The following is a 16,316-nucleotide window of genomic DNA, read 5'->3' on the forward strand; positions in this document are numbered from 1 at the left end:
TATTTTTAAAATCAGTAACTTAAATTTTGATTATTTTTCTTGCATTGATTTAGTAAAATTGCTAAATTTCATGGTCTATGTAGGTATGTTACTTGAGCGAATGTGTAAATTGTACAGTTTTAGGAATCTGTGTAACATGCAAGTGAGCTCTGATAGTCTGTTTTGTACGTGTTGACTGACTTAAATAGACTTGGCAGCTAATGTAGTATTATGACTTTGAAAGACAGAGTATCAAAAGCATTAGGGCAGAGCCTTGTGCAAGCCTAATTTGTCCTAAGAGGAGGAATGAAGGAAAGAATATAAGCACTCGTATCTACAACATGGAGTATGTAAGCTTTAGTTGTGTTTTTATTACAGCAATCTGAAAGAAACAAGTGCTGAGTTGCTTGGTTTCAACATAGAGATGATCCGTTACCTTCCCTTGCTACTGAAGTATTCCACGGCTCCTTTGGCTGATAGTGAATGGGACTTTATCATGTGCTCCATGCTGGCTTGGTTAGAGGTAATGCAACAGAGACTATTACTAACAATTGCATTGCAGCTTCTATGGGATTCTCCTGATGCCCTCTGAACCTAGAGGGCTGATTCAGGGCAGTGGGGTGGGGGATTGAAACAATAGGCTACAAAATAACCACATTTTTATAATCTTACTGTGCTGTCTAACTGCTATTTTATCCTAAAACTTTGAAAGTTGCATGTTAGAAGTTCACCTATCTATTTACAGGGTAGAAAGTTGGGCATCAGGATGACACAGTAAAAGGCTGTAGAAGCTATGCCATGTAGCAATTAATTTGCAACAAAGATGCATGAGGATTGCCCAGAGGAATGGAACTCGGAGGGCCCCCAGTGATTCTTACTTAGACTTTAGAACACAGTGGACTTAACAAATTTAACTTTGTTTTGTGTAATTTGTATGCTAGCTTTCTAGTACTTCAGTGTAATGATCAATATTAATAGCTGGGTACTCACCACTTCAAAGATTTACTTATTTGAAAAAGCATCTCAATCGAAAGACAGAAGCAAGAAAATAAACTTTACCTACCACGAGTGCTAATGTCGCATCTCCAGTTTTGATGTACTTACCTTTTCAGATTATTCTGTGGATATGGCAGGGCCATAATTATCTCAGCTTAGCAAGTATTTGACACATTGTTCAAAAGAATTGCACAGAATCCTGTTTCATTGAATTTTGCCAAAGATCATGTGTGGCTCAAAAGGTACAAGCATACTGCATCTCCCGTTTCTTTTTGTATATGAAGATGAAATTACCTCCTCCTTGAAGTAATATGGTGTTTAGTGATGGCGTTGGTAATTGGAGTATAATTTTGAAATGTGTCTGCTGTAGGTGGCTGTTGAAAAATAATATTACTTTAAGACCTAATTCTGACGTGACATATAAAAATTAACTCAATGAAAAGCAGTATCTTTGTTTCAGTATCTAAATGATCACATGAAACATCAAGGTTGTATTCTAATGTGTATAAAACAAGTCTGAATGAATACTTCGGTATTAATCAAATAAAGATACAGAATCTTTCATTCTCTACTTTTCTCTCTTTTTGTCTCAATATTCTCCTGATCACTTCAACACTTACTTAGGTGTACAATAGCGTGTTGCTGATTTCCTTACGTGATTCGGAAATACAGGCATGGTATTGGTACAGCTTTTACGTTTGGGAGAGAAAAGTGAGAGCACTTCACATTGATTTTTGGCTCACTTGGCTGCACAAGCGCTCCAGAGACGCTACAGCTGTGTACATTTCTGTTAGAATCCACTCGGTGGCAGTTTGTGTCACTCAATATAAAGAAGGTTGCATAAGGGAAGTGATCCTGGATTCTAAATGTTGATGAGACTTGGAAATAAATTTTCAGCAACTCTTACTGAAATATGGATTATATTTTTAAATGTTTTTTTTCCTCCAAATTGTTTTAAAATGTTTTTTTCAGTTGAGACTTCTTCAAAGCGATGCTTTCTGGTATAGACAGGGAATATGAAACAGATACAAATTTGCTTTAAAATAAGTTAAATCTTCCTCTTGTTTTTTCCTCCTAGACAACAAGTGAAAACTATTCGCTTTATCACGTCCCACTTGTGCAGATTTTTGCTTGTGTCAGTTGTGACTTGGCATCTGCCATTAGTGCTTACTTTGAAGCTGCAACTCCTGAAACTACTGGAAACCTTCCCGTGAACTTGATCAGTGAATGGAAAGAATTCTTTTCTGAAGGGGTTCACAATTTGCTGTTACCTTTGTTGGTGAAAGTCGCAGGCAAGTATATGGCAAGGACAATAACAGTGGTGCCTGTCAGGCTATTCCAAAATAGAACTCAACAGGCTGTATTTTTGAGTGTATAGGAGTATTATATCAACACAGCTTATAAAAACTCACTTTTTTGAACACTTACATGCTAATTAGTAAAGTAATTGCACTTTACATTGTGACTTTAAAGATTAGATGGATTCTAATAAGCCGAGTCTGAGTTGTTTCTAGTAATGCTTGTTCATTATATCCTCCTTACCTTCTGTATCACAGCTTGTCTGTCTTTATTTTAAATAGGGGAAACCAAAAATGCATCTGAAGGCTCCTTTCAGAACTCTGTGTTAACATCTTTGGGTGAAACTCTAACATACATCTCGAAGGACCAGTTGTTAAACCATAAATTGCCAGCAAAGTTTGTTGCAGGCCAGAAAACAAATCTTCCAGATAAGCTCCAGACTCTACTAAATACGTTATCTCCATTGTTGCTTTTCCGAGCTAGACCTGTGCAGATTTCTGTCTACCACATGTTGTATAAGTAAGAATCAACAAATTTCTCATTTTTCTCACTGCACCTCCCCACCCCACCCCCCTTTTTTTTTTCAAATGGGCTGTAGAACATGCACTTATAAGTGTGTTTAGCAAAGTCACATTCCATTATGAGAGGAAATCCTTAAGTGGGCAATTTGTCTTCTGTATTGGACAATATTATATAAAGCTATGAATGTTAAATTTAATTGTAAAAGTACTCAAAATGTTATACTGAGTTTTACTGCAGTACATGAAGGTATGGTTTTATTTTCTGAACCATAGTTAAATAGGTATCAGTATCATAAGTATAAAGCTATTTATTTTTAGTCCCCATTTTAATACTCATACTAAAATGTAAATGGAAATATTGCAGGTTTGATCTGGGTCTGATGGTATCATTAAATAGTTCTGTCCCTTTTATTTTCACTGGTGTAGATAAGAAAATGAAGAAAGTGAATAAAAATGTGTCGTATTTTTGTGAACTTTTTGGATATCTCTAATACCAACAGAATAGAGAATTTGAAAAACAGCATGTGCATTTGACTGCTCAAAATGCAGCCTGTGAGGCAGATGGCTTAAGCATAAGAAGCTGCCATTATCTTTCACTTAGAGGCATGAAGTTGCAATAGCTTTATTCTGAGAGAGAGAAGTTTATTTTAGCATGACTCAGGAGGTGTAAAAGGTCTGGAAAAGAACCAAGCAAGGCTACGTGCATGTTGGCTACTGTCGTTCAGGAACCAAATTTGCAGTGGCAACATGTCTTAAAGATTCTGTGTTGTTATTAACGAATAAATGCCATTATTTTATTGCTTATTTTAATGCTGACACTGGTGAGCAAAGAACTATGCATCACGTATATTAAAATACTAAAAATTAAATCTGATTTCCTTTCCCTATTTCTGTAGATTAATGCCTGAACTGCCTAAATTTGATGATGAAGATCTCAAATCTTATGGTGACGAAGAGGAGGAATTGGCATTGTGTGTAATTTTTCCTCACATTTTTCTGTGACTGTTTTCTGTATTTTTAAAAAGTTTTACAGGAGTTGAGATTTGCAGCAGGGTATTTGTCTGTCAGGAGATGTTAAAAGGAAAAAAATGACATGGCTATGACAATAGGTCATAGCTATTGAAAATATTCAGTATAATTGGTCAAGTCTGCTTTGTGCTAAAACTGGAAACCAGTATTTGCAGTTGTTTTCTAGGTACAGCTACTAGGGTAAGTATAACATATGTACTCTATATTGTAAAATCCTGACAGACTTTTTACTGGACTCCTGTGTTCAGGATGTGTCCACCTGCACAGTTTCTTGAACCTGGGTATTTTATATATGTTGTATCCAATAAAGTCAACAGTTTGAAGAAGGAATGTAGTAACTGATACTCCTTTGTTTTGTTTGGTTTTTTTTTTTAACTTCAGCCCAGTGATTAATACCTTCCCTTACTACAGAGCTGCAGGAGGCTTTTTAATCCAGTTGGAAAGACCAAACCCAACACACTCAGTCATTAGGAGATCCTTTGTTGATTTGTTCATGTGACTTGACAAACGAAACAAGCAAGCAAACCAGCTGTCCCTGCTGTAGGTTAAATCAGGCCATAGACCACTTTCACATAAAGTGGTCAGCATCCGGTTTATATTTGTCTTGCAAGAAGTAAAAACACTAGCTTCCCATTTCAGGGGAAAAAAAAATCTAGCACTAATACGTGAATCTGAAAGTAAATTTTCCTGTAATAAAAGACCTCTTTTTTACGTTCTACATACCTGGCTTTACTTACATTTTTCTAGGGAAGCTGTCAATATAAATGCAGTGAATTCTCTGCTCAAGATTTGAGTTTACTATGCCAGATAACATTATTTCACAGATCACCTCCAGCGGCTCTTATGTCTCTCCTGGCCACTCAAGAACTCTTGCTAGAAAACATCCTGGAATGCATTCCAGTTGGAGAATTTGCAGTTATTCAGCCCCTGAGCGATGAGTTCTGCCTTGTTCTAGGATATCTCCTCACTTGGAAGTTAACATTAGCTTTCTTCAAAGCAGCTTCTTCTCAGGTACATGTTCCAAGTCTTTTCCTTTTACCTGAATTACTTGACATCCTTATTTGGTTTGAATCTTGAAGTTCCATCCAGCCTTTTAATTCTTTTAATTATGTATCTTCCTACCTTTTGTTTTTGTGGAATTAGTGGAATTCTGAAAGCATCAATAGACTTAGATTTCTGCACTGCAATAGTTTAAGGATGGGAATATTAGAGTAATAAAGAATTAAGATTTATTAACAGATGATTCTTTCTGGCATTTTCAAACAAGCTTGCTACATTTTATGATCTTAACATTCAAACAGTGTAAAGAAGTAAATCATTCTTCTAAACACTTGTGCTGAATCACAGTCCTGCTATGCCTTGCTACAAAAACATATTTGTATTATTTACAAAATAAGCTATATTTATTTAGTCTCATCTGTATTTTAAAGTTTGTTTTTGTTTTTTTAACACTATCAGCTGCGAGTTCTCTACTCACAATACCTTAGAAGAACTAAAAGCTTGAATAAACTGCTTTATCACTTGTTCAGGCTTATGCCTGAAAACCCTGTCTTTTCTGGGCCAACTTCAGAAGTTCCAACTAAGGACACAAAAACCTTCTTTACCGAAGAGCTTCATTTAGATGTTAAAGGTTAGTAAAAATTTTATTTATGTGCTTGAGAGAGTTTCGATATTGCTGAAGATTAAATATGCTTTCCTGCTTAAAAATACGTACTTAGAAAATCTTACCTATATAAATAGATACACAGGCAAATACATACATGAGTTTAAAAATCTTTGGCTAAGATTTTTAGCTTCCCATTTGAAGCTTAAGCAAAGTTGAAATGTTTATCAGAAAAATAAAAAAATCCTACCAAAACAAAACAACAAGGAAGTGCAGGAGGGCAGGAGTAATACATTGCTACTATCTGGATCCTGAATGTATGCAAAGATTCCAAAATACTAAAAATGCGTGATCTCTTCTGGGACTTCATTTTTTTTCTAGATTTTTTTTATGTTAAATGGATTTTTTTCTATTTTAATAAATATATAAAAGCAAATTAAAGTTTTTTTAAATATTTGAGATGTTAAATTGTGTGATTTTGTCATGCTGTTCAGAGGACCACGAGTTAATCAACCATAATGAGAGAAGATACACTGTATTTTTTAGCTGAGAGGTATGAAAAAGATAATTATTTTTGAAGTTACTTAGTTGAGATTGTTATTTTAGGTACCTGTATATATGTAAGCAAAGTTACTGAGTTTACATTTCTTAATTTTTTGCTTGTATGTTACAGAACACTTTATCTGGTTGACAATAAGAAAGAATTAATAACATGACATCCTAAGAGAGAGATTTCCCTTATCTCTTCCTATAGAACACTGCAAACCTCAAACATGCTCCAAACATCTTACTGGTTGGTCACTTCAGAGTGAGCATTTTGTCATTTCTAGAATATGAAAGTATTCTTGATTTCTGGTAGTTCATCTCTAAATTAGAAGGCTAATTCCAGTTGTGAAGTGTTAGCCTAAGAAACAGAGAAATCAGACGGGTGGAGAAAGGCAGAGTCAAACAAGCACTTCGAGTAGCAAATAGGGAAGGAGCAGGTACAGGAAATTCCAGTTAACACGGTCGTGTTGGTATCAGAATTTTGGTATGTGGTGTGGAGGAACCAACATTTGTGACTGATGTGTCAGAGTATTTCAACAGCCTTTCTCTCCCTCTCAGGGACAGGAGCCCTGTCATCCCAGATTCCGCACTTGGCCTGCTCTGTGTACCATATAACACTGAAAGACCTGCCCGCCATGGTCAGGCTTTGGTGGAATAGCTGTGAGAAACGTGTCTTCAGTGTTGTAGATAAATTCACAAGCAAGTATGTCAGCAGCGTGCTTTCTTCACAGGAAATATCTTCTGTTCAGACTAGCACACAGTTATTTAACGGCATGACGGTTAGTAAGACTTTTTGTCCTTTTTTTTATTTACTTCAGCTTTTTGCAAACAGAAAAAGAAACGTTACTCCTCAGAACCAGACTGTAGTGCGGTGTTTTGTATGGCGGCATTTTTGTTGTTGATGTTGTGATGAAAACATAATTTGGCTTGATATTGATATATTAAGTTGGTGTTTATTAATACTCTGTTTGGAAAGAAAACAGAAAGAATGGGGTTTATGATGTTGGAGAAGTTGAGGAGATAAATGGAAGGTAATGCTATCAAAACACTTCTCTTTGGTTTATAAAAAATATTATCAATCAGTAGATTGAAAAATAGCTGGTAATTTCTTTCTGGTTTGCCAAGATATGAATGGATTTTTATTTTCTTTGAGAAAAGTAATTAATGAGAAAATTAATATGTGTGGTAAAGTATTTATGGTTTTTGTATATATGTGTAAAAAATACTAGAGATGGTGCGTATCTCTCTGTGGAGTTTTTTTAATATGTGCATTTTTTTTAATAGGTAAAAGCTCGGTCTGCAGCACGTGAAGTCATTGCTACCTATTCAGTTGATGATATATTTATTGAACTAATAATACAGCTTCCATCAAATTACCCACTGGGATCCATAACAGTTGAGAGTGGAAAGAGGGTTGGTGTGGCTGTTCAGCAATGGCGCAATTGGATGCTACAGTTAAGCACGTATCTTACACATCAGGTGAGTTCAGAGAAAGCCCCTAGTTTCGAAACCTTAATGAGTCCTGATAATACAAAAATATTCCTAGTAAAGTGATACTCTTTAGATCTGTATAGTGGATCTTAGCAATAGATCTCACAGGACTTCATAGAATTGGCCACTCTTACCGTCTGCTTTTCTTCAGCTGCTGAAACAGAGAGGTAAAATTATCAGCCTAATAAATCTAAAAACTTTAGATTGGTGGTTGTTAAAGTTGTATCATCTGTGGTTAGACCAAAATCAGTGACTGAAAATTCAAAAATCCCCTTTTAAGTGCTCCCAAGTGCATTTTTTTCATTGTTATGAATGCTTGCATTTCTATAGATTAGACTATCTTCCGTATTCATGTGTTTCCTTTATAAATTATTTACTGCATATATTGCATAAAGTTTCAGATTATAAAGCCTTCAGGCTTTGTTTCCTTCATGTGCTTGTGAATAACAGTAAGAATATTCTGAATGAATTCTACAGTGTTAACAGCTCTTTTCCCTCTGTTAGAATGGAAGTATTATGGAAGGCTTATCTTTGTGGAAAAATAATGTGGATAAACGTTTTGAGGGCGTTGAAGATTGCATGATCTGTTTTTCAGTCATTCATGGTTCCAACTATTCTCTTCCCAAAAAAGCTTGCAGAACATGCAAGAAAAAGTTTCATTCAGCTTGCTTGGTAAGTACCTGGACTAAATCTTTTACATCTACATGGAGTGTAGCAACAGCATCTTGTTATCAGCTCAGACGTGGGAATAGAAATTAAATTTAGGCAGCATGCTCTTCAGTAAACCATGCTGATCTGGATAATTAACATTTAACTATATCCAAGTCATCGCAGGCATTGGTATTCTGGAACAGGTTGGCATTCTGTATGGCCATTCAGTGGAGGAATTATTGCTGTTTTAAAAATGCTATCTTTTTAATCTAAAATGAGATGGCATAAGAATTCCTTTGTCAGGTTTTTCTGAATAAAACTTTAGTATTTTGTGTGTGTGATATGTGTATATACACATACAAATTACATGTGTGTGTACATATACACACATGCACACATACATGGGTAGAAAGGGAGTTTTTTACTGTTTTGTGTTGTTTTTTTAATATAGTTAATGTTTTGATATTTGTTGTCAAATAATGGTTATTACTGGTGATAAACCAGCATTTCTGATATTCACCTTGCATTCATATATTAAACAGTTGTATTTCTCTTTCAGTACAAATGGTTCACATCCAGCAACAAATCCACTTGTCCACTCTGTCGAGAGACATTCTTCTGAAATAAAACGTTCATTCTTTTTTCTGTGAGCTAAATAATAAATGAAGAGGAGGCAATAAACTGTACGTGGAAATAAGCTAACTACTTGGAAATAATGTCAGTTACTTTAAATTCTTAACTAGTGGGTTATGACACATATTTACCTTTGGACTGTTTTTTTGTAAGTCTGAAGATTCTTTGATATAAGGGAATATATAAGAATAATTTATTTTAATTTGTATATTTTAAAGATACTGAGATATATTAAAAATTGAGAAATAATGCAGAGTTATGTCTGAGAAGTGGTGTTTCAGCCACAGCATAGTTGATTAAAACCTCTTATTTTAGCTGTATTCTAACATGATCTTATGCACTTAACTCAGATCATGCCTCTTAATATAACAGGTGAATTTAGCGTAGGTGGTATAAAGACTTGATTTTCGATTGTAGCGCATTCGTAACAGTTCCTCTCATGGGAACAAAAAGACTGTTGTCGCTCTTGGACATTAAGGCATGGAACTAGGGTAAAAACCTTCTGTTAAAGCATAAAATTTAAACATAGCGTGCTCTAAATTAACATGTTTATGAACTGAGCTCTCTCCTTTAACAGTCTCTTTTTCCCAAAAACTCTCAAGTCATCCAGCACCCTAAAAACATGAAAACTCGGAAACTGAAGTAAGTACAGAGAGTACAATCATTTCCACATGACAATGAAAACCAGTGCCTGTTTACTGCCGATTGGCTTTTAAAGAGAAGGCACACACACTGATCAATTCTTGTTTTCAAAAATTAGCTGAACTGAATGTACACTGTACTTCCACTGTCCCATAATAGGGACTTGAAGTGAACGTGACAGGCATATTAGAAGTTAATATTATCTTCAACTACACTTTTTTTTTATTTCTTTTTTTTTAACAGCATTAGCAGACTGATAAATTCTAACTTGGATGTTATTTGTGGTGGATTTCTTTGAAGAGTCAATAAAAGAGGGGGACAAATGAATTTTGTCAATCTCTGCAGTCTCTGGATTGCTCTCTCTTCCTATGTCTCTTCCTAAAATTTCACTTTTAGAAATTGATAGTATAAATTTTCAGATGCTGAGTTTATATCGTACTCAATTGGCTGTACCTCACCAGCTTGGGTTTCTTTAGATTCTGTTACGTTTTCTCAGCGTTGGTACCTTTTGAGGTGACAGCTCTAGAAATTATTTTTAGTTGTTGACAACTTAAGTCTACATTTTTAACAAGTAACACTGGGCTTCCAGAGGATAAATTTCTTGTCATTTTTTTGAGACAGAAAGAATGGAAAGGATTTAAAACTGGTATTGAAAAGGCCCAACTGAAAACACAGATTAAGGAGCAAGCTGAAGTCTTAAACAGAATAATCTTTTCAGTGCCTCAGCAACCTACCAAAAAATCCTTGTGACCTTAGTCCCTGTAAACTTTTAGCTCACTCTTTTACCATAACACCAGTTGACACAAGCCCTCAAGTCAGTTTCTTTGAAAGCATTCTTCCAGACACCACAAGTGGTGTTGCATACTAGACTGTCTCTACCTTTGTGTTGCATGTTGTCAAGTGTTAGGGCTGAGCTGGCCACCAGATGAATGACAGATGCTCTCTATTAACCACCCCTTATGCCTCCCCAAAGGGGAAGAGAAAGGGAATAAGGGAGAGAGACTTACAGATTGGAAAAGAAAACTAAAACTGCTTTAATGAGAATAAGAATAAAATGAAATATATACAAATATATACAAAACCAATACCAAACCCAACCCCCTCTGATGGCAACGATGTCACTGTCACCACTGATGGTGTGGGGAAGGCCCAGGCTGGGCTCAGCAGCAGCTGGGAACGAGATTCAGCAGCTGGATTCAGCCTAGGATTGAAGGCAGAATGGACAGAGTCCCTCTACAACACTGGCCCTTGAAGAGGAAGGCAAGAAAGTACAAGACCCTCAGCTTTATACCAAATATGACGTCTATGGGATGTAACACCTCCCTGGCCAGTTTAGGGTGACCTGTCCTGTCCGCTCCTCCCCGCAGCTGCAGCCTCTCACTCACTGCACCCCCAAGGTGGCACACAGGATTTAGCAGTGACCTTGGTCTGCACAGGAGCAGGCATCAGCGAGATCCTTTCTGCACCCCAGTCCCTGGTAGTGACTGCAAACACCCAGTGTTATCACTGCTAGAAGCAGACGCTGTCTGCACAAACCTGCCGTTAACTTCAGAAAGTGCCGTACTTAGAGTCTGAGCTGGAAAGCGAATGAGCTCTGTTCTGATGGACAACAGAATTAGTTCTAACTCAAACCAGGGCATGTGAGCAAAACCTCTTGCTCCCAGGACTGTGCCCACCACACAGCACACAAGGCATAATGCTGCTGGGACAGCACTGTGTTAGAAAATACTGTGGGCCCTGGGACAGAGAGGAGGCTGACAAGGAAAGCTCTTCATCAGGGTCTGGTGGGCAGGAAAGAGCTTCCTATTTTTTATAGCTATTTTGAGGGAAGACTTATTCCACTTCCCTACTTAGAGTCACTGTTTTCAGCTACCCTGTAAATAGCCTTTTTAATAGAATCTTATGTTTCCCTCTCCCCCAGTACTTTTTCATGGATGAGAACACTTACTCTAATGTACAGTACTTCATATTAAGTACCTCTGTTGTAAGGTAGCATAAAAGGGAGCAGTCACCACAATATTGCCCAGAAGACTTCAGAAGAGTAATAGCTTGCCTTGTCCCAGCTCTTGAGACTTACTGCATCTTTTCTGTTCAAAAGTACACTTGCTTCCTTGCAACAGAAACAAACTCAATAGTTTTCCCTTAGACCTTAAAAGCACCTGATACATCAAAATGAGTAACAGCAATTCCCAGTATTCATTTAAACCCAGCATAGGCATAGCCTAGCTTTTAGAACAGGAATAATTATATCAAGTACATTATTTTAATAAGCCACAATGACAAATACATAAATACCTGTTTATAGGGGGGAAAGTCTTTAGAACTTAAGTGCAAATGCAGCAGGGTAGAGTATTTCAGTTTCCCCCATTGTCCTGCAGAAAGCCAGAGGAAGACTGTACCTCTGACAGCAGATAAAACACCTGGTGAACATCCAGAATAAAAATAGAGAGTCTTGATCGGTTTCACTAGCATCATCAGGAAGTGAGGACACACCTTAAGAGGGTGAAAATCTTGGCTTAAAAATTGACAGCTTCAGGACTCTCTTCAACTGTCTGCATGCCTGGTATCTGGAAGGTTAGGAGCAGTTATCAAGACTTCCTAAATTTTAGGATAGTTAGCATCTCTTGTCCTGCTTGCCTGGAAAGTACTCTTGTGCCTTCTAAGCCACATTTCTTCATTGTTTCCAGAATTTCATCTGTAATTGAGAAAAGTGCAGTGTTACAACTGAGTTGATGTAGAATTCGGCTGTAAGAGTCAGCGCTGAAGTATCTACTAAACATAAGCTGTAAAGCAAAGGTTATAAACTGCATCCTGTTCCTCTTTCAGACAATAATCTAAAAAGCAAAGTAGTCTTTCACCAAGAACAAATAAAGTTTCCCATTTACTAACTGAAGTTCTGTATTTTGTTATTATTAGTAGCAATGAACAATTCAGTTATGAAGCTAACTTGCATGAGAAACTGAAATTGGTGGCACCTTCTCCCACAAGCTGCCTAATCCATCAGGTGTGAAAGAATAATCTTTCTTCTTGAAACTACTTGATAATGTATAGCCATTAAGCATTACATCAGAAGGAACAAGGCCAAATCTTTTCTCTACGCATGTCAAAATGAAAGACATCATGTTTCTAACTAAAGGCTTGCTTTGCTTTTGTAAGTTCCATCCGGGTATGTAGAAGTCTCTCTGTAGATTAGACACCCACACAAACCTGAAAGATCAGAAGCACAAGAGTCCAGAGATGCCATGGTTTGTACAAAGCCTGTACATTCTAGTTATCTACAGCATTTCTACATAAAGACCTAGAACAATGTATTTCAATACATGCTATCAATCTTTCATTAGTTGCTATCACCATAAGTTAGTAGTTAAGTACTACTTTACTGAAGTCTGGTAACCTAGAAAACATTGCCATGATCAGGATTTTGATAAATACAAAGTTAAATCTGGTTTGGCACATTTAAGGGTCCAAGGAAAGTGATCACCTGGATTATTTTCTTTAATTGTGACCAAGTAGAATAACCCTCCTGGTGAAAGGAGGTCTGGTACTAATGGAAAAACTCTATCCATTACTTCTCTGCCCATTTTGCCACCAGCCCAGGATGCCTCTATTCCATGGCTTTCCACCTAGGAAGAATGAAAACAAAGATTGTCATAATACACGATGATGGGATTGTCAGTGGTAATTATAAGAAACATCACCATAGATGTCTGACGACGTTGATTCAGCAGATCAGTTTAGGCAACAAAATTACATGAAGAATACTTCCTACATGATGAGCTTACTACTTCTGTTTCGAGCTCTAAACTGAATTAAAAGGGCTACATTTTGTCATAAGCTTTATATGTATTTTCTTGGAATGTTTTATGAGCTTGTTTGCCAAGTGGAAGGTGGCCAGAAAACTCTTTAGGTTTTCATGGGTCAAATTCTGAAAGTAGGAACTTGCAGAAGCAGAGTATCTTTATTTTGCAGGAAACAAATGCATTTTCCATTGAAAGTCTTCTAAAAGACTAGCTTAGCATGTCTAACGGAAGTATTACGTGGTTTATTCTTACTGCAGAATGCAGGTATTGAGAAGCAGCAGCTAACAATCCTTATTCCTATGTGTTCTTTAAGCAACCCTAGTAACGAGTGCTGTTTTCATTAGAACAATGCTGGTCCTGCAGCATCCTGTACTATTTAAAAAACCCTGCAGTTTGCATACCAGAGCTCATATGATTTACCATCTCTCCTCTGAAATAGTAGAAATACCATTTTTATTGTGCATCTCAAATTTTCCTACCTCTTCCGAAGGTGTTACCACGTATGGTGGATTGAATAGCAGTAGATCAACCTTCCCATTTAATCTCGGAGACAGACCTTTGACCTATAGAAGAAGTTGATGATTCTTTTGGGGTTTTTTGAAACAAAGAATGCAAACATTTTATAAAATTACGGTTACATAGTGCTGAATATTTTGAGTGCTTCAGCCTGGCTCAGGAACACAAACTTGACTTTCTGTGTGCAAAAGAAGCGTCAAGAAGAGGTACCCATGCATAACAGAACAATTTCAGTAGTTTTAAGACAATGTTATGTATGGGATGTAAAAGAGCAAGAGACGCATATATGGACACAAAGGCAGTACTTTATTATTCTTACTTAGTTCAGAATTTAAGTTAGATATAACTGAATGTTGAATTTACCCTCAGTTAATGCTTGTTACCCAAAATAACCAATCTGTGACAACTGCAGTTCAGTTATCGAGTATGACCAGTTGTTCATCCGTTTATTGTTGCCTATCTTCAGCATCTGTTATGAACATAGATATTCAGGGTATTTTAAACAAAGATCTTGCTAAAGAGATGAGAAACTTACTTTTTGTTTCTTACAAAACTTGATATGGAGAAAAAGCTAACAACATACACAATTCCTATTTAAATTAGAATGAGCTGAGAACCAAGAACTGCATAGCACGTAGAGGAAGGGCTATGACAATGTCAGGTCGCTGCAGAGTTCATTGTGCAGCATCTTCCAAATGATATCCACTTAATTTATTTTTTAAATTAATTCAAAGAATTTTCAAAGCTTAAATTTGATTGGTAGAGCTTGAATAGTTTGGTCTTTCCTTTCAATAGGCATTTTGTGGTTTTCTTTTTTTAAATCTGTGTGTATGAAGAGAATGTTTGTTCTAGACTTCATGGTTCCTTTTCATTACCTCTAATAAATATTTTAAAAATTACAAAAACTATAAAGAAGATATTATTGAAACTTCTATTTTACCAAGTCAGTAATGACTGGCTGAAGGTGAACATTATTAAGCAGAGCTGTCTCCATTGTACAGTAAGCTGCCATTGGGTTGATATCTGTACATCTGAAAGCAAAATATTACAGAGTTACTGGCTGCCATACGGGAACGTTTACCCCTGTGAACCCCACCCTAATGTAGGTACTCTCAATGAAAATACCCTTTCCAACATCCTTTACTTCGCAAGTATCTAGCAAAAAATAGCCAATAAAATACACACAATGTATCAGCAACTGAATCCCCCCCAACGCCACACTGAACGGTTTGAGGAGTCTGAAAGCTCAAGAATAGCATTTCCATTTCCACACTCGCTCTGCGTAAATATAGATGCATACAAGTCTTTAATAAAATTCAGTTACTGCCAACACCCAGGTAACTAATGTTGTGTCATCAGACCTTAGTAAGACTAGCCAGTGGCTAAAATATAGGACTCAACCCAGGAGACACATGGTAAGCTTAGCAATTTGTCTAAGAAGTAGGAAAATGAAATTCTAGTCACACAACTGTTACAGAACCTGCAGTAAATAGTTTAGGCTTTCTCTGCTTTGATTTCCATATCTGTAGATTGGAGCTAATATTTCTTTGTGAAAAGAATAGTATTTAAAATGTGAAAATGAAAAGTATACGTGTGAGGACAAAGTATTCTTGCACACCACACTTTCAGTGCTAATTTACTTACATGTACAGTGCACTGGATCCAATAATGGAAGAAGCTAGAAATGTTGAAACGACACCAGATCCAGATCCTATTTCAAGGCAGATCTCAACTCTAAAGAGAGAAAACTCGGGATGACTTTTATTTGTAACATGTAAGAGCACCTGCAACAGACAGAGAATTAGTCAAGACAGTGTTATGAAACCTGCTGCCCTTCTCCCAAGCACACTGAAATGCTTGCTGATCACACAGCCCTCAAAGCCCACAGTACGTCAGCTGGTTCATACAGGCTGCCAGGTCTACTCATACCCACACAGACAGCTCCTGGTTATCACAAGCCACTTCGGGAAACACTTTTATGATCCGCCCATGCCTAACACTGAACTTTCTATTAACTTCACAATCTCAGCAGTACAGGCTACATTTCTACAGCATTTGTTACACACTGAATGCTGCAAGATTGAACTGCCAACAGAAGTTACAGAAGATGAAAATGAAGCGACACAGCAAAAGCAGGACTCAAACAGCAGTGACGGGCAATTTCAAAATAATCACTCATAAGATTAACTCCTTGGACAATTTGTCTATCATTTCTAGTTATGTTGACAGCTGCAGAGATGACAGCCACTGACACTGGGCAGTGGCCCAGGCAGCTATGCAACTCCTGCAGCTTCCTGAGGGGAGCCATGTACAATCTATCACAGGAATGTCTGGGGTGGAATAGGACTTAAAGATCATCTAGCTCCAACCCCCCTGCCATGGGCAGGGACACTAGACGGGGCTCCTCAAAGCCCCATCCAAGCTGTTGTTGAACACTTCCAGGGAGCAGCATCCCCAGCTTCTCTGGGAAACTTGTTCCAGCACCTCGCTGCCCTCACAGTGAAGAATTTAACATCTAATCTAACTCTTTCCACCTAAAACCGTTAGCCCTCATCCTATCATACATTCCCTGGTAAAAGGGTCCCTCGCAGAGCCGCCAGCGGACCCGCG

At 37.2% G+C, this 16,316-nt stretch overlaps 2 protein-coding genes across 2 annotated transcripts; one reads left to right on the top strand and one right to left on the bottom strand.

Moving 5' to 3' along the window:
• Positions 1 to 357: 357 nt before the first annotated feature.
• On the top strand, positions 358 to 9,126 carry LOC104488721 (E3 ubiquitin-protein ligase listerin; the record flags this gene model as incomplete). Its single annotated transcript, XM_010131846.1, has 10 exons — positions 358 to 502; positions 2,054 to 2,267; positions 2,556 to 2,793; positions 3,692 to 3,766; positions 4,649 to 4,835; positions 5,283 to 5,454; positions 6,532 to 6,752; positions 7,258 to 7,452; positions 7,969 to 8,136; positions 8,675 to 9,126. Coding segments are annotated over 10 exons (1,678 nt in total), but the record flags the coding sequence as incomplete, so codon positions are not given.
• Positions 9,127 to 11,941: 2,815 nt separating this feature from the next.
• On the bottom strand, positions 11,942 to 15,490 carry N6AMT1 (N-6 adenine-specific DNA methyltransferase 1 (putative); the record flags this gene model as incomplete). Its single annotated transcript, XM_010131847.1, has 5 exons — positions 11,942 to 12,085; positions 12,872 to 13,013; positions 13,670 to 13,753; positions 14,647 to 14,737; positions 15,351 to 15,490. Coding segments are annotated over 5 exons (564 nt in total), but the record flags the coding sequence as incomplete, so codon positions are not given.
• Between the last annotated feature and the right edge of the window lie 826 nt (positions 15,491 to 16,316).

The sequence above is a fragment of the Buceros rhinoceros genome, unplaced genomic scaffold (genome assembly GCF_000710305.1).
Source record: "Buceros rhinoceros silvestris isolate BGI_N320 unplaced genomic scaffold, ASM71030v1 scaffold2782, whole genome shotgun sequence".
Lineage (NCBI taxonomy): Eukaryota > Metazoa > Chordata > Aves > Bucerotiformes > Bucerotidae > Buceros > Buceros rhinoceros.